This window comes from Eptesicus fuscus, chromosome 5, assembly GCF_027574615.1.
Source record: "Eptesicus fuscus isolate TK198812 chromosome 5, DD_ASM_mEF_20220401, whole genome shotgun sequence".
In the NCBI taxonomy this organism is placed as follows: domain Eukaryota; kingdom Metazoa; phylum Chordata; class Mammalia; order Chiroptera; family Vespertilionidae; genus Eptesicus; species Eptesicus fuscus.
The window spans coordinates 24,682,017-24,700,596 of NC_072477.1; the positions used below are offsets into that span (position 1 = coordinate 24,682,017).

The following is an 18,580-nucleotide window of genomic DNA, read 5'->3' on the forward strand; positions in this document are numbered from 1 at the left end:
GGGTCACCTTGCTGTAGGACAGGAGTGACCCTGGAGAGCGGGGCTGGGGCTAGGTGGGGAGTGCCCACCAGGCAAGCTGACAGGTACACTCGTGGAAATCAGTGACAGGCTCTAGAGAGAGTGCTGACTTAGAAAACGTCAACTTCTGGCCTGAAGGATGAGAGGGCAGTGGCAAGAAGAAAAATTTTAAATGGGTTAAAGGCAGAAAAGGAATGTTAAGATAGAGGCCTTAAATCAGAGTGGCCTTAAGGAGAAAAAGAAATACTTGGGTGTAAACTAACTGAGGCTCATAGGAATCTGGTGGATCTCAGAGGCTGGAAACGACCAACTACCTTCAACCAACTTCAAAAACACAGTGTGTTCTCTGTTTTTCATGTCAACAGAAGGGTTTACATGCTTACAGTTAGCTTTGGCGTGGAGAAAAGTACACTGGAGAATGTTAATCTTCATTTCACTCTGGCCGCCATATATACACATTAAGATATTAAAGTCATGCCTTTAAAAATCTTATTTTTAATTTCCCCAGAGTTCGAGCTTAGGAACAATGACTAAGTGAGGCCAACCTCTGAAATTCAATGGGAGAAGTAAAGCCAAATGCCCCATTTAAAACTATTATTTTCTAGGCACCTCAAGGGGGTACTAGGCATTAGTGTATAACAATGACCCTAAGTGCTCGGAGGTAAGAAATGGATAACTGGCACAGTAATTTATGTTTAGAAAGACGACAGAACTTCATAATCCCAAATTTGCTCTTGGCTTCTTAAGAAATGCTTTGTTGGCTACTTTATTTTTCCTTTTCTTTTTATGAACCTGGATTTCATTAAAAAATGAAAACTGACATATTATGTGTACTTAGATTCCTAAATTGCTCCAACGGCCTGTTTCAGCCACATCACACAGCCTCTGGTTCCAATAGTGCATGTTCTAGGCCTCAGAGAATAGGTCCAAAAGATGGTGAAGTGAAAGGAGAAGGAAGAAAGTCTTTTCCCCTCCCTCGAGTCAAGAAGTACCCTAAGCATTCGTTTGGAGGAGTGTGCTGAGTCCTAGGTCACGCGCTCCCAGGTGTGAGCGCCCCAGCTCCTCCACTGGCTCGGCATTTTCTGGCTACCACGACAGGACAGGCGATATCCCATTTGGGATTCTGAGGGCTCCAATTTCTCGGGCCCCACGCAATGGACATATCTTTCTCTGAATCAAAACTCCCATTCATTTATTGCATCTACCCAGAGCTCAGTGGAAAGAAAGGCTCTAGCCCTAACCATTCTGTCCATGCCTATCGCCACCAGAATGAATGAAAGGGGGCTTTGTGTCTTTCCGAGACATTTGTGATCAGGCGATATTAAATTTAATTGCTTTGCTACTGCTACCACTATACTTTTTTTTCTCACTTCCATTAAGCCTCACCTTTCTCATTTGCAACTTACCTCACTAGTTCTAAATATTATTCGGTAGTTATAAGGAGATCCATTTTCTTTCATTTCTTCTGGTTTTTCCCTTCGAATGCTCACAGCCACTGGACCAAGATTCTCATCAGCCCCAAAATAGTTCCAGTGTTCTTAAGTAAAATAAGACAAAACAAAATTAAAATGTGATGTTCTGCTGAACATTTAGATCACTCAGAAATTATTTTATATCAATAAAATGCAAACACATTGAACAAACATCAATATTCTTCGGTTATAAAAACAAGGCGTTGGCTACACAGGTATAGTTTTAGAGCAGGTAACACTGAAGAGAGGTGGCCTGTTGAGTTTCTTTGCTTTTTCTCCCTACATTCTACCATTTAAATAGGCTACACTGTGTGTTCTTCCTTGCCGAAGGGAAAGTTTGTGTCTGAGATATTCAGCTTTTCTTTAAAAACAAAACAACAAAAAATACCCCAAATCTATTGAAAATAGAGTTTGAAGACAGAGGGATTTCCCCAAGATTGAAAAAACATTTCCCTGGATTGGAGCAAGAAGGTCTATGGATCACTGAGCAGCACTCTGGTCCCAGGGAGCCTAGGGACGATGGCAAAGGGGCTCGGAGAAAAGAGCTCAGTCCCAGAGCGCTGGGCCTCACCAATGGCTTTTCCATATAATAAGCACAAAAGCATCCCACAAGGCCACTGGACCCAGAGGGCATTAGTGGTCTGGGACAACGGGCGTCTCCTAGGTAACCTGTGTGGCCAGGTGACTTAATATGATTCAGAGAATTCTCTTCAAGACCCCAAACGTTAGCAGAACCTTGGGGGTTAGGGGAAGTCTCCTTATGACTGATTTACCTTCCTCCTGACAAGAACAAAGGTCAGGATCAAAATTAAATGAATTTACAGAAAATTTTAAAAAGGGATTTTTACTATGCACCTGTGTATGTGTGCATACACTTCTTTTAAAATTTTTAAAATTGATACATGAGATGTTCACAGATGAGGAAGTCCATAAAACACAGAAATATATGAAAAGCTAGAGTAAATAACCCATTTCTCAAACTTCCAAAACACTTACTTTACACCATTCTGTATCATTTACATGTGACATGACTATATGACTGAGTTATGACATGGTATGCTATTCTCATACAAAATGCACAACATTTGAAAATACATGCTATTCCCATACAAAATCCATGAGAATTAGAAATTACAGCATAAAATACCGAATCTGTAGTTTTAAAATTTAGGTAGTACATATGAAAATACTTTGCAAGTACTAAAGATCAACTATAAAAGATATAATCATAAATATTGAGGGCTCTCTAAGAAGGTTATCATAATCTATGGATATTCAAAAAAGAAAAGCACGTGGAAATACAGGCAACAAACATCTCATTTACAACTGAGAAACAACCCAATAAATGTCACAAAATATATGTACAAATGCTCAGGTACACCCTCAAAGCACAGCTGTGAGAATCACACTCAGAGGTGATTTACTCTTACTTTGCACATCATTTTAATAAACTTGGGTGTCTGGTCTTCAAGCCCAGAGGTGTGATAATTCCAGATGCTGACAAAGTCCAGAGTGTAGGCTGATATAGACTTGAATGCAGACAGCAATGTGATAGAAAAACTGACAACAAGGAAGAAAACAAAGGGAGAAGGCTGAAATAGTATAAAAAAGCCGACAAGAACTTAAAGAAAAACAGACAGCAGTCAAGGGCCATTCACTGAAGGAGCAAGAGCTTAACACACTTCAGTAACTTCAGAAGGTAATTAAAAAAAAAAAAAAAGCTTTTACTGATTTGAGAGAGAGAACAAGAAGGAGAGGGAGGGAAAGAGAGAAACATCAATGATGAGAGAAAATCATCCATCGGCTGCCTCTCCCACGCACCCCTACTGGGGATTGAGCCCACAACCCGGGCATGTGTCCCGACCAGGAATCAATCCAGCGACTTCTTGGCTCATGGATCAATACTCAACCACTGAGCCACACCGGCCGGGCAAGAAGATAATTTAATACTGCAGCACAGAACGACAGTGGAGGGATCAAGATGAGCGTGAGACACATCCATTACATTCTGCTTCTTGCATGTCAGGGATTCAACTGAAACCCAACTCTCAAGGAACTCCTTAATCACACCCAACACGTCTCAGGAAAGGCAGGTGAGACTGCTGCTCTCTGCTGCGGGGTAATTCATAAATATGTATCTCAGTCCACGGTCAATTCTTCTTCAGCAACTTCAACTCATTCCCAAGCTGTCTCTGACCAGCTCCCCTTCTCCAGAGCAGATATTTCAAACATTCTCTGTTCTCCTTCCACCTTCCTGCACCTGCTTTCTCCTCAATCCCAGCAAATGATAATGCTGTCTACTAAATCACAGAGAAAACAAAGAAACCCCTTCGGAAGCAAATGTCCTCATTTTCCATCACACTTGCCAACTTACCTGGATCCAGACCTTTGCTTCCTTCTCTTTACAACCCAGAACTCGATCTCACCCTAAATGCTGGCCTCCACACAGTCCACCTCCCCAGGGGCTCTGATGCCTTGACTACCCTCCCTTGACCTTTGGCTTCTCCCTCTCTATTCACTGATTTCCATCATCACTTGATCAAGTTCAAGTCTTCTTCATCTTTAATTATAACACACCGGCAACACCTTATCCTCCTTCAGGAATTCTTGAAAGGGCTGCCTAATTCCTCACCTTAAAATTACTGTAAGCTGACATCCACCTGCAGTAACCAATGATAGCCTTAACGTTAAAAACAAATAGATAGGTTGGTCTCAAACTCTCCCTAACATCTGCCACAGTGGATCATTTCATTTTTTTTCTAGAAGTACTCTTCCTGGCTTCTGTGACAGCACTCTATCCTAATTTTCCTTCTATCACTCTGGCTATTACTCAGTTTCCCTTCCTCTTCCCATCCTGAATATTCCATCCACTCTCAGTACTTCAACTGCCATCTTGATGCTGTTTATGGTCAAAAGTCTACATGCTCACTCCAGACTTCTCCGAGCCCTCAATCTCTACCTCTACCTAGTGGAACTCTATTTGTCTGTCCTACGGACATCTGCAAAAATGAACCCATCACCTTCCACCAAACCTACGAAGCTCTCCCTGCAGCCTGATTTTTACCGACTGCTACCACATTCACCTCGTTGCTCATGCCAGATTCACTGTCATGCCTGCAAACTGTGGCTCCTACAGCTCTCTTAAACCTATCTATTTTGTCTCCATCCCTCGGCCACTGACTTCCCCATCACCATATGCCTAGATATTTGTAAGTCTTCTAACTGGTTTGCTTTTATCCAATTCGTTTACACAGCAGCCAAATGACGGTTGTAGAATACAAATCTGACCATCACCATTAAGTTTAAAATCCTTCCCAGGGTTTCCCACGGGCCCTTGCATACTTTCATAGCTTCCCAAAGCCTCCCAACCTGTCACCAGCCTACCACTCATTTCAACTTAGACCTTTCCATCATCCTTCTGAACTGAGGACCTCTGACACGAAACTTCTCTCAGTTGTTCAAACTCGCTCTGCCCTTTCTCACCTAAAAAATTCTACCCAAACATTCTTCCCACAACAACTCTTTATTTGACCAAGTCTTCTCATCCTCCATGTCTACTCTGAACTATTACTTAGTCATCCTCTAAAAGAGTGATTGAATACTTGAGCACAGTGAAAGTGTTTACTTGGTATATTAAAACTAATACTTTATTTCAAAGTGTTAAAATTCATAAAAATACAAACTAGTGAAACCAAATATTTAATACATTTCAAATACAAAAATTTAGAAATGTTACAACACAAAAATGTAAATTTATAAATAAATATTAAACACAATCATCTTAGTATAAATTATCAGATAAAATAAGTGTTATTTTAAAATGAAACTAAACCCTACATAAAAATGACAAATGTTAATTTTAAAACAAAAAAACAAAATTAAACATCATTTAAATGTTTTTTTGTGTGTGTCATCATAAACACTGACTTTTTTTGTGCAATTTCCCCAGCTGCTTAGGAAGTACATTTCTGAGTTGGGGATGGTGATGAGATAATTATACACTAACTTTCTAACACTTTCTTTAGACTCCATCTTTAAACACACTCATCTCTGGTTTGATAACTCTGGGAAGAGCTTTCAAAACTTGTGTGCTTGTGCAGAAACATCCATCTTTTTTTTACTAAAAGAGAGCTCTAGCTATTATATCCAAAAAGCATTTCCACTGGTCTTCAACTACTTCAGTTTCATTGGTGTAGAAGAAGATTCTGGACTGGTTTCCTGTGTTAAATTCACTACTATCATGATTAGACTCTGCTTATTCAAAAAGTCTTTCAACTTGAGTAAGAATGATTCTTACAGTAACCCTTGTTTTGTTTTTGTCCACTGTCTGTTTGCTCCTAAAATTTACAGAGCTGCAGGGGAAAACCCTTTCCACACAAACACTTTATTTCATTCAAAACCCTAATGCAGTGGCAGAGGAGTCTGGTTCAGCAAGTCACCTTAGATTGAATTTTCAAGTCCTTAAACTTTGATCTCAAGACAAATGACTCCGATTTTTTTCTTTAACTAAAACACCAGCCTTTTAGAGACGCCCTCAGTCTGGTCCTCCTGGCCTGTCCCTCGATGTCACCGGCCTGCAGTCCCTTCCCTCGGACCACAGCCTTTGGGCAGCACTTCTTACCTGCTCCGGGCTGCAGCGTTTTTCATTTATTCCTACCAGCCATTTACCTCCTTCCTTCACTCATGAAGCTATCCACCAATGGCAGAGAGCTCTCCAGCCAGACCCACAATCAGCTCTGTCTTTATGGAAGGGGAAGGAACCAGGGCAGGGGAGCTGCAGTCTATGAGTATTAAGAAAGGCTGGGAGCCCTGGATGAGAGAATTCGGGAGGATGAAAGCCAGAGGAAGGGAGGAGGAATTGGACGGTAGGGTGGGTAAATCTGCTAATGGATGACTTGAAATGCAGGTATTACATTATTACATGACCAAAAATAATGAGATTTTAGTGCCAGCATACTGGAATGCTTCAAACCAATACTGCAATCACTATATTAGATACAATGCAGCAAAGTGAGGCCCTTTGCCAAGCACTTTAATAGTCACATCAAACCATGGAAATACAGTATTTCCTTCGTTTTTATAGATAATGGAAACTATGATTTAGAGAGAGCAAGCCACTTCCCAGCCACAGCTAGTAAACAGCAGTGCCAAAGTCCAAACACATTATTTGAACTACTGATTCCAAAGTTCATTTTCTTAGCCATTATACATAACATTATCTTCCCAAGTTTCCAAAATTGTATTATAAATAAAATAGTTAAATAAAATTTGGTATCTAAAGGGATTAACTAGCCAGATCATACATAAAGCTTTATTCCTTGATGTGCTATTGAGCCAAGAATTCACTGTCTATAATGGGAGAGATATTAATGTTTTTTCCATATATGGGTGACTTCCCCCCTGCCTTTAGTTTTCACGTTTAACACCTAAACAAATGTTTAGCCTGAGGTTTTCTTATTAGTTGTGGTTCTTGGGTTTTAACAAGGATAGTACAAAGAGTGCCAATGATCAGTTCTGCCATCACTAGAATTTTCCACATAAATAGCTATATTCTTAACAAATAATAATTCCACATTCTTAGAGAGGGAAAATAGTAAATAGTTCAAAGCACCAAGTAATTAGATCAAGCACACTTCACATCACATGGGGTTATGACCCACAGATAAGCATGTGGGCACAAGACAAAAGAAGTGAAGCCTGGCATTTTCATTGTAAAAAAGTAAAAAAAAAAAAAAAAAATAGAATCACAAGAGTTGTAGGGCTTCAACCAGTGAGTCCTGATCGCCTGTACTGTTTTGTTTTTTTTAAATGATATTTGCAGACTTCATATTAATATCAGTTGTAAATTTCCCTAGGGACACCAGCATAATCTGGACTGTGTGTAACTATGAGCAAAAATACATTCTTACTTTATATAAGACATGTAAAGTTATAATTCATGGCTCAAATATTTCTTTAGAATTGTTAACTTAGAACTTTAAATAGGAAAAACAAATGGATGAACACAAATCAAAGAAACAGAAAGCAAATAACAGTCACTATCTTGCACCTATTAAAATTAGTGACCACATTTCAGAGGCCCAAAACAGTCCTTGGTAGGGGCATAATACATTCATTCATACACCACTGGTGGCACTGTGGACTGGCACTAACCATTTCAGAAAGCACTTATTTACTTATGTGTGTGTTATAATATAGCAATCTATATACCAGTATATATTAGTAAAAGCCTAAGCGACAGTCCACTGTCCAACCGGTAACTATGACACGCACTGACCACCAGGGGGCAGACACTCAACACAGGAGCTGCTGAGCTGCGGTGACTCGGCAGCTGAGGTTCATGGGTGATGCACCGGAAACCAGAGAAGAGGGAGCCCGATTCTGGGATGCATTACCTGAGAACCACCCTCTTGCAATCTGGGAACTCTTGGGGGATGTCGGTGAGCCGGTTTCAGCCCAATCCCTGCATGCCAGGTTGAGGGACCCCACTGGTGCATGAATCGGTGTACCGGGCCTTGAGTGTGTTAAAATCACAAGAAGATTCTAATCTTAGTTACCCTAACTGACCATGCAGAAGGAAAGATGAAAACTCCTTTTCTGTATAAAGGGCATCTTCAGTCACCATAGAAGGGGGACACTAAAGATGCTAGGAAAGAAAATAATGACCACTTTACTAGCTGGAATTAAAATCATTTCACCATTTTAAACTATTTTTTCTTAAAATAGTCTACTTGGTAGGCTACAAGTATGCCACTGTCAGTACAATCAACAACATAAACTTCGACTCTCAATAGGCTTTAGCTCAATATTTTCATGAGATAGAGAATTTGGATGAAACACTAACACATGCTTCTATAAAGCTACTTAACTTTGCCTACTGGGTTCAAGTTGTTCAAGCTGTTTTATTTTCATGCAACTTACATCTTACTATGTATGGTCGGTCCAAAAGTCAAGAGACTTAAAAGAAAAAGGCAGCAGCAGCATATTCAAATGAAACACAGATTTGCCAAGGTGCAGGCACTGGGAGTCCAACTGTTAAAGAATAGCGCTTTCAGAGAAGCACTCCACCCAGAGTCTCAGTCTCTGGCCCTCAAAGGGCTCATCCTAATTATAAGGGTGGAGGTTCCGTGAGAACGAAATAGCCTAAGACTTTGCCTCATAATCAAAAGCAGGTCAGAGAAATGGATGGACATTTACACGGGACTGGCCACCTGCCAGAATTCTGTCCCAAAGCACTCCCCTAAGCTTATAATTAATATTACACAAGAGTAATTGTCCACTTTATAAAGTGCACAGTACTCTGAGGTTCCAATTCTTCTTCCCATAAGTAACTTAAAAAGTAGGGTGGTCTATCACGGATTCATGGATACAGAGAACAAATTGATGGTTGCCAGATGGGAGAGGGCCTGTGGGGCTTCGAGAGCTGGGTGACTAAGGGAAAGAGATTAAGAAGTAGTTACAAAATAGTCATGGGGATGTAAAGTACAGCACAGGAAATATAGTCAATAATATTGCAATAACTATGTATGGTACCAGGTGGTTACTAGACTTACTAGGGGGGAACCACTTCATAAATTATATAAATGTCTAACCACTATGCTGTATACCTGAAACTGTTATAAAATAATACTGAATGTCAACTATAATTGAAATATAAAAATTTTTAAATGGAAAAAAAAAGTAAGGTGGTCTGTTTGCCAAAACGGCATGCAATAGTGGGGCTTAAATCTGCGTGTGACTAAACAGCCCCTAATGATTCCCTAACTCGCCAATAAAAGGTAGGCTTTAATATGAAGTTATGTTGACATTAATAAATTGTATCAAAGTGATTTAAGAAAAAGTACAAAGAAAACTCTATTTGAAACAAAGGAAAAATAAAGAGTAACAGAATCAAAATGGAAGACTTTTATTGGCCATTATCAATCTAAACAAATAGCAAATAATGATATATTTTAAAATTTAATCTCACTAGTGATCAAAGAAATAAAAACATTTTGGGCCGATAATAAATGTTCAAAAATAAAAATTGTAAATATTCAAAGCAGGCAAGAAAATGTTAAAACTACAGTCTTTTAACATATCAGTTAAGCTTTCTGGTCTAAGCTTTCTTAAGAACTCGTGTAAAGTTCACACCATCTAACTTATAGGGTTCTGCCTTATGGAAATAACTGAACATGTAGGAAAAAATTTACATAAAAGCCCTGGCTGGTGTGTTCAGTGGTTAGAGCGCCGGCCCAAGCACAGAATAGTTGTGGGTTCGATTCCCCTGTCAAGGGAACGTACTTGGGTTGCAGGTTCGATCTCTGGGGCACGTGCAGGGAGGCAACCAATCTATGGATCTCTTTCACATCAATGTTTCTCTCCCTCCCTCTCCCCGCTACTTTCTACTCTCTCTGAAAATCAATGGAAAAAATATCCTGGGGTGAGGATTTTTTTAAAGAAAATTACATAGCGAGGTCATTTATATAAGGCCAGAAGTTTTTAAACTTCTCTATGGATAGAAATTAGGGGGTTCATGAACTTGAATAAAAAATTATATCTTTATTTTCACTAACTTCTAAATGAAATGTAGCATTTCTGTCCATTATAAATGTAGACAATAAACTACAATATTAGCTATACATGTGATTTTGACAGCAATAGGCATCATACCACATTACAGTTATTGCAGAGATATCAAATATCAATTATGCTCATCACTACTTTGAAATTATGGTAGTTATCAGACCTGAATTTAGATCATTTGTTGTTGCAATAAGAAAGAAGCATAGATATTAGTATGTCACTACATTTTAAGCACTTTTGCAACTGTATTTTAATATGCTTACATTGCTTTGTGCTTTTATTTAATGCACTTAAAAACATTATTCTAAGGGCAGTCCACAGATTTCACCAAACTGGAAAAGGTCATTGGAGGGAGTGGAGGAGGAAAGCAAAAAACTTAGGGACATCTGATATAAGCATTATTTATGACAATGAGAAACTAGAAAACCTGAATTTACAAAAGCTGGAAACTTTAAATAAATGATGGCATAACCAATTATGAAATCATGAAAAATATATAAGTGTATTTAGTGATCCTTACTTTAGTTTAAAAATGAATATGCATGTATTAGGAAAGATAAGACAGAAATAAATTCACTAGTAATCAAACAAGATTAATTTTCTTATTTTCTACAATTGCTAATTTTTCTGTAATGAATATATGTAACTTTTATAATAGGAAGATTTTTTAAAGTATAAAAATGCATTTGGTTTACAAATGGTCAATGATTATAAATAATACTAGAGGCCTGTTGCACGATATTCGTGCAAGTATAGGCCTTCCTTCCCCTGGCTTCGCTTCCGGCTGCCTGGGAGCCTGCAAGTCCCCACTCCCGGCCGCCCGGGAGCCTGCAAGTCCTCGCTCCTGGTGGAGCACCGCTCCTGTCGCTCCCTTCCCCCCCACCCCCCATAGCAGGCATCCCGCCCCTCCCTGCTGCTCTGCACCTGCATATGCAAACTAACCCGCCATCTTTGTCAGGTTAATTTGCATAGTCACTCCTGATTGGCTGTGGGCGTAGCAGAGGTATGGTCAATTTACATGTTTGTCTATTATTAGGTAAGATTCTTATTTCTAGTAATGCAACTATTATAAGTAATGCAACTCTTTACTTCTAATGTTAGTGAATTCTAATTCAAATGCCAGCTCAGAGGGGGGAAAAAAATAAAGTATTTAACATCCAAATGAAAGCAATTTTTTTTAAGTATATATTTTATTGATTTGTTACAGAGAGGAAGGGAGAGGGATAGAGAGTTAGAAACACTGATGAGAGAGAAACATCGATCAGCTGCCTCTTGCACACCCCCTACTGGAGATGTGCCTGAAACCAAGGTACATGCCCTTGACCAGAATCGAACCTGGGACCCTTCAGTCCACAGCCCAACGCTCTATCCACTGAGCCAAACCACTGAGCCAAACCGGTTAGGGCAAATGAAAGCAATTTCAATGAGACACCTGCTTCTATCTCAATTTCTTTGTATTTAAAACACCCTTTGTTACCCCTTACCAGGGATACGCAGCAAGAAATCTTCCTATATAAAATGCCTTTGAAGGATTTGGAAGGAGTCCCTCAGAGACTGGCAGAAATCCAGCAAAGCAGAAGTTATGAGCGCAGGGACCATGCATAGTCTACATGCTTGATGACTAACTGTCCATATGAATTAAGAGATTGCTTCTGCTGATGGTTTTACATCATCAAATGCTTCTACCTGACTTGGATTCAGTTAGGAAGATCTCTCCTCTCACTCCGCTGAAGCTCAGATGAATGGACTCCCCATGAGAAGAGGAGGCTCCATGAGAAGACCAGGAAATTAGTTGATACAATAAAGTAAGTATTTTTGAGCTTACTCAGGATGTGGGGCTCACTGTGTCTAAAGTTATAATGAGGTATGCATTTGAGAAAGAGGTGACAAGCTCTATTATGTGTTATTAACTGTACTAAAATAACAGATAGAAAGGGCCCTTATTTCCTTTAGACCAGTGGTCACCAACCTTTCAGACCACACAGACCACCAGTTGGCGACCACTGCTCCAAACATTTCCTTAAACCAGCGGTCGCCAACCTTTCGGACCTTACGGACCACCAGTGGTCCGCGAACCACCAGTTGGCGACCAGCACGAAATTCTTTGAAATATGGGCATCAGTAAGCATGGCTTGATGCACGTTGACACAGGAAGTTGGGGAAGCATTGCCATTTTCACGTGGACAGTTCATATGTTAACCACTGTTATTGACTATCTAGAGGGTTTTTTGGTTTGTTTTTCACTTTTTATCTTGACTGCTTTTAGACTTACAGAAAAATTGCAAAAGTACATGGAGTTCCCATAGATTCCTAACCCAGTCTCCCCCAGTTCTCCCCCAGTGGATCCTATGTAACTACACACCATACAATCATCATTAATCAGAACCAGGAAATTAACATTGGTACAATCCCATTAACTAAAGAACTGACTCAAATTTCACCAGTTTTTCTACTATGTCTTTTTTGGGCTTCGAAATCCCTTTTGGGATCCCATGTTGCCCTTCACTGTTACTTCTCCTTAGACCCCTGCAGTCTGTAACCGTTTTTCAATCAGTACTTGTCTTTCAAGACTTTGACAACTTTGAAAAGATTTTATTACTTAATTTGGGCTTGGTGATTTCACCTGATTCGCCTAAGGTTATGCATTTTGGGCAAGAGAACTACTGAAATGACATAACCTTTCAGTTCATCATTTCATGGGGTTCGTGACATAGACCTCAATTCACTTGGTTAAGGTGACGTCTGCCAGGTGTCCTTATCATGACCTTACTATCTTTCTCCTTATTTACAAATATCTTTGGAAAGATCTTTTGAGATTATGCAAATCCTGCTTTTCCTCCTGTTTCTCCTCAAACTGTCACCCACTGATTTTAGCATCTATCAGTGTTGTCGAATAAAGTTTACAATAGTAAAAATCAGTCTCCATAGTGGTGTTTTGGGTCTGTGGGGATCAATTGGTGGTCTTGGTTAATTTCCATAAAACCACTGTGACCACACACAGACCTGTGGTCTCATTTCCTGAAAAGAGAGGAAAAGGAACTACAACATATCAATTCAGTGTCTGGCACAGAACACAAGGTCACATACACAGAGAGCCCTGATTGCCTCTACCTGATGCTATAAATGCAAGATACACTGACTCGTCAATTCAGTAAGTCTTATACTTCACATCAGCACCCACCATTCACTCACTGTGAAAGAAACCTGGGCCCGCCTAGGCTGTGGTCCTGGCCTTCAGGTAGAGCCTAGACTGGTTATGAACCAGGGCATCATGGAAAGCATTGTGCAGAAACAAGGAGCGCAGGGTGGCTCCGAGGTGGGAGAGCACCTGCACCTTAGGGAGGAAGGGGGTCACACAGGCATCACGAGCGCAGGAGAGGCAGGAGCTTGTGAGGTAAGAGAAGAAGGGAGGACTCATTCTAAAACATGCTCATGTGCTGGGCCAGAGGAGCAGTCGAAGCACATGTCCTTTTCCGACTTCCACAAACCTCTGGACTGATATGACACAGGTAACACAGAACCCTGAATACTTAGTAGGTCAGGGTTTAGACAAGCAGTGTTGGGACTCAGGAGATCACACCCAAGAAAGGCGAGGATGTTTGTCTTCCAAGGAGTAAACATATCAACTTTTATACCTAATGGCCTCCTTGCTCCTGGAAGCCCTGAGCAGGTAAAAAAGTCAGCAGCAGAACATTCCTAGGCTCGTTCCTCAGTAAGTTAGTTAGTGCTTCAAATCCCCCTGAGGAGAACTACATAATTAGAGAGCTCCCTTTAAACAAACTACACATAGTTTATGTGATCACAATCCTATATAATAAAAGCCAAATATGCTATGTGTCCGACTGGCCGTTCAACCAATCAAAGCGCAATATGCTAATGATATGCAAAAGTCGCTCAACCACTCGCTATGACATGCTCTGACCACCAGGGGGCAGACAGTCGACTGGTCAACCAGTCGCTATGACGTGCACTGACCACCAGGGGAAAGATTCTCTGACTGGTAGGTTAGTTTGCTGCTGGGGTCCAGCCAATCGGGACTGAGCGAGATGGGCTGGACACGTCCTGGAGCCCTCCCGCGGTCTCTCCCTGGCTGGCCAACCTCCCACATTCCTCCCCAGCCCCGATCATGCACTGGTGGGGTCCCTCAGCCTGGCCTGCGCCCTCTTGCAATCCAGGACCCCTCAGGGGATGTCAGATAGCCGGTTTGGGCCCAATCCCACAGTCCAGGCGGAGGGATCCCACTGGTGCACAAATTCGTGCACTGGTCCTCTAGTAAAAAATAAAAGGCAAGGACATTAAACCAATCAAGTATACAGATATAAAACCTTTCCATACTAATTTTGGCAGAAATTAACTGTTATGTTCAAGTGCACAGAGTACATTGTAGTTCAGTGGAACAGACTTGCTGACTTGAGTGACTTGAAATATAACACTGTGCAATATCAAAAACTAAACATAGAATAATTACCTTTATCCAACCAGAAAGAATACATGCACCCCTATGTCCACAGCAGTGTTATTTACAATAGCCAAGATCTGGAAACAGCCTAAATGCTCATTAGTAGACGAGTGCATAAAAAATCTGTGGTACATTTACAATGGAATACTTTGCAGCTTGCAACAGTGTGGATGGACATGGAAATTATTAAACTAAGTGAAATAAACCAGGCAGAGAAAGACAAATATCACATGATCTCACTTATATGTGGAATCTAATGAACAAAATAAACTGATGAACTAAACAGATCCAGAGGCATTAAATACATGGAACAGACTGACATCTCAGAGGGGAAAGGTGTAGGGGGGACTGGAAGAGATTAACCAAAGAACATATAAGCATATATGCATAGCCCACAGACACAGACAATAATGTGGTGAAGGCCTAGGGGGAGGGTGATGGGGACTGGGCGGGGGGGGAGGGGGAAGGGAGGAGAAAAGGGGGAAGATATGGGGGGCATCTGTAATAGTCTCAACAGTAAAAAAAAAAAAAAAAAGAATAATTATCTTTTTAAAACTCTGAATTAGAAGACATCTTATAATAGTTTCTTCAAGCCTAATGTTGCTATACTCATTGAATTAAAAAAAGAAAACGAACAAAATAAGCAAGATTTTTACAAATAAGCTTAGCTGAATGGTGTCCCTGATGTTCTATCAGTACCATACAATACTCCACTAGAACATATAATAGCTACTTAATGACGCTTGTTAACAAACTGGAACTTGAGGCATAGCTTCTGAGAACAAAATTAAGAGTACATCAGAGTGCTAAAAAAGTTAAGTGCACATATTCTAAAGAAATGGTTACAAGAGGTTGGGACATAAATAAAGAAAACTGGACGTTACAATAGGAGCTGAAATCCAAGTTGCTGGTGTCCTCAAACTGGTTAATCCTGGGGCCCAGCATATTGCTGAACTTGATTTGTGTGGCTGTGTGCTCCAAAACATGGGGGCGGGGGGTAGGGGGTATGGAGAGGTGGAGGTGTAGGAGGAAGGTGAACAATAAAAACAGTCAAATCTGGTGATTTAAAGTTACCAGAAGAATAATCGGGTGCACAAACATCAGTTTTCCCTCTTTTCGGGAGTGGGAAAATATTCTTAAATGAGCTTCGGCCCAGATAATGGCAGTTTCTCCTGGCCGCTGGGCAGCAGGGAGGGGCCTTCCCTATCAGAGCTTCTTCACTAACTTGACTTTGAGAGTGCACCCCACCTAGCATCAGATACCCTATTAACATTTTGATCAATGGAGCAACAAACACCACAGCCAAGGCAACCCCTGGGCTCCTCTCTTTTCTACTGATGCATCTCTCAGAATGGGATTCAGGAAGGTCATGCCTCACAGGCAATTGTGTAGTCAGTGCAAACGAAAAAATCCTGTATGGGAACAGCAAAGGAAGTGAGTAATGGCTAGGAAGAGGTCTCCTCAATCAGCCATGTCGGCTACAGGTAACAATTATTCTATAACTTAGTATTTTCCACTTACAAATTTCCTTGGTACTTTGATCATAGGGACTATGTACATAAATGCGAAATACAAAACATAAATGTACTCAAAGGGAGAGGACTAGATTAACTTGAATGCTCTCCTACTGCCTGGTTTGTGCCTCTCTAGGAAGGCTGAGGTTGCATCACTTGGACTTATCTCACTGACAGCTTCACTTGGGGTCCTATGAGCACTAAGTGAGGAGGTCTGCATAAAGCACAAAGTAATGACACAATAAATGTTAGCTGTATTATTACTATCATTTACTCCACGCTGAGGCTCAGCAGACACATCACATACACTACAAAAGAGCAAAGAGAGGTGGGCAGGAAAAAGGACCAGAAAAAAGAACATTGACAGTGTGTTGCTTATTTTAGTAAGTGCAAACAGTGGGATTCCTCTGTTGGTCCGGGATCTTTGCAGCAATAGACTGGGCTTACATGTTGAAGCCAAATATCTTCTACAGACCAAATTTTCAAAATAATGATGTTTATAAAAACATCAGCCAAACACAATTAAAATTTACATATAATGTTGACAGTATACTGTTTTCCCTAGAGACTTAGCCACAATGAAGTCAGAAATGCATTAAACAGAAGAATGGAAAATATGTGGTGACAAAGAGGTTAGAGTGAGAACCAGGCCAGGAGCGCTATACCCTGCTGCTGGGAGATAAATGACACCTGGCATTGATGTACTCCTGCAAAAGGGCTGACTCACTTTAAGGTTCTGATTAGAAAAAAATGAGTTAGTGCACTAATTGCAGTGAATCAATTTGTATATAAAATTTTTAAGAGAATTACATAATTATATTTTATACAGTGATAAATGTATAGATATTAAATATTTTAATATACAGTTATACTTTAGGGGGCTTACTATCAGCTTCAAATGATGTTATCCATAGTCAAAACTTGCTGTATATTATCATATTGTGACAAATGACCTGTTTGGGTTGAAAATTCTAAGTTGTGTGGCCCAAGAAAATATAGCAGGCATTCTATGTAACTGCCTTTCACTAAGCCAACCTCCTGGATTAAATACTGCCCCGGGCTCCCTCTGTAAACCACGATGATGAATACTCAATGGCACTAGCAGGCAATCCGTAGCACCACACACATGGGATTTCTGCTCCCACCAGCTGGACAAAGAGTCGGCTGTGTCTTCCAAACCTGTTTATGCCAGTTGACTTGTTACTGTAATTATGAAATTTAATTAAATATTATGAAAGCTTATGGAATGTGAGCACAAAAAATAAATCTCATTCCTACTAAAATCTAAGTTGAAGGCCTTGGAAAGACTTAATAAAGACAAGTCACTAAAAAAAAAAGCTGTTGGATTAGATGTGGGTGAGATGGCTATAAAAAATGAGAAAAAATATGAAACCTAAGATTTTATAATGTTCAGATTGCTTTGATAGTGTATATGTTTGTGCTCTTGTGGTTTATACTATTAATACAAACATAGACGTCAAAATAGTAGAATCACTGTCAAAGAAAAGCCCTGGGACTCACAAGAGTTTGGCAAATATACTTTTATATATTTTAATGAAAATAAAATATTTTGAATATGTACACTTTTTAAAGATTTCCTATTTAACAGGTATTTTCAATTACCAGTTCTAATTATGTTGGGTAAGAGGTACTTTTCCATGCTTCAAATTAGAAAATATTTTGGATTGGTAGCTTTTAAATTTATGAAGTGTTATGAGCTCAACTGGATTACTATGAAATAAAGGCATTCAAATTTTTATCCCAAACTTTGGAGAGAAAAATCCTTTAAACAAATTTCTACCATATTTAAACATAAAAATACACTCCTTCCTTTTAGAGTAATACAGTAGAAAGCTGAGCCCAGCGGTTAAGAACATGACTCTGGTCAGATTCAAAGGTGGAATCCTGATTCCAACATTACTAGCTCCATGACAGCTAAACCACTAATGTCACTTAAGCCGTGTTCTCATCTGGAAAATGTCACCAATAGCGGTCCCTACTGCAGTGGGCAGAGAGGTTGAAATGAGAATATGCATGTCATATCAAAAGTTCAGCAAAGTTCCTGGTACATAATAAGTGCTTGAAAATGCTCATTATTACTGTTACCATATTGCCTAATGGGGAAAAAGTACCTACTACTACATAAAAAAGATTATAACTAATATGTTCTTTCTTGTGTTGGATCTGAAGTGTCAATTTTCAGCAAGATGGCCTTCACCCACAGACAGCTCAGAAACACCTGTGAAAATTTTCCCCAGGTACAATGGATCAGGCATTCTCAGCTAGGTGCAATAGTACAATCTAAGGAATATTTGGCAATGCTTGGAGACATTTTAGGTTATCACAACTGGGGAAGGGGGAGGGAACACACATTGGCATCTATGGCGTAAAGGCCTGGGGTGCTGCTGAACATCCTACAATGCATAGGATAGCCTCCTTCCAAAGAACTATCTGGCCCCAAAGGCCAAGATGGCAACACTGAGAAACCCTATAGCTTAAAGGACAGTATAAGAAAAAGTGATTTCTAAAATCTACTCCAGGAAATTATCCCA

General features: G+C 40.1%; 1 protein-coding gene across 4 annotated transcripts in view; it reads right to left on the bottom strand.

Annotated features, from left to right (window-relative positions):
* The window catches only part of SIPA1L1 (signal induced proliferation associated 1 like 1), a 135,788-nt gene that overhangs the window by 114,408 nt on the left and 2,800 nt on the right, over positions 1-18,580 (bottom strand). For all 4 annotated transcript variants that reach the window (XM_008138885.3, XM_008138884.3, XM_054715946.1 and 1 more), the window contains exon 2: positions 1,425-1,555. In XM_008138885.3, coding sequence (XP_008137107.1) covers positions 1,425-1,555 — 131 coding nt within the window. The remainder of the gene's footprint in view (positions 1-1,424; positions 1,556-18,580) is intronic.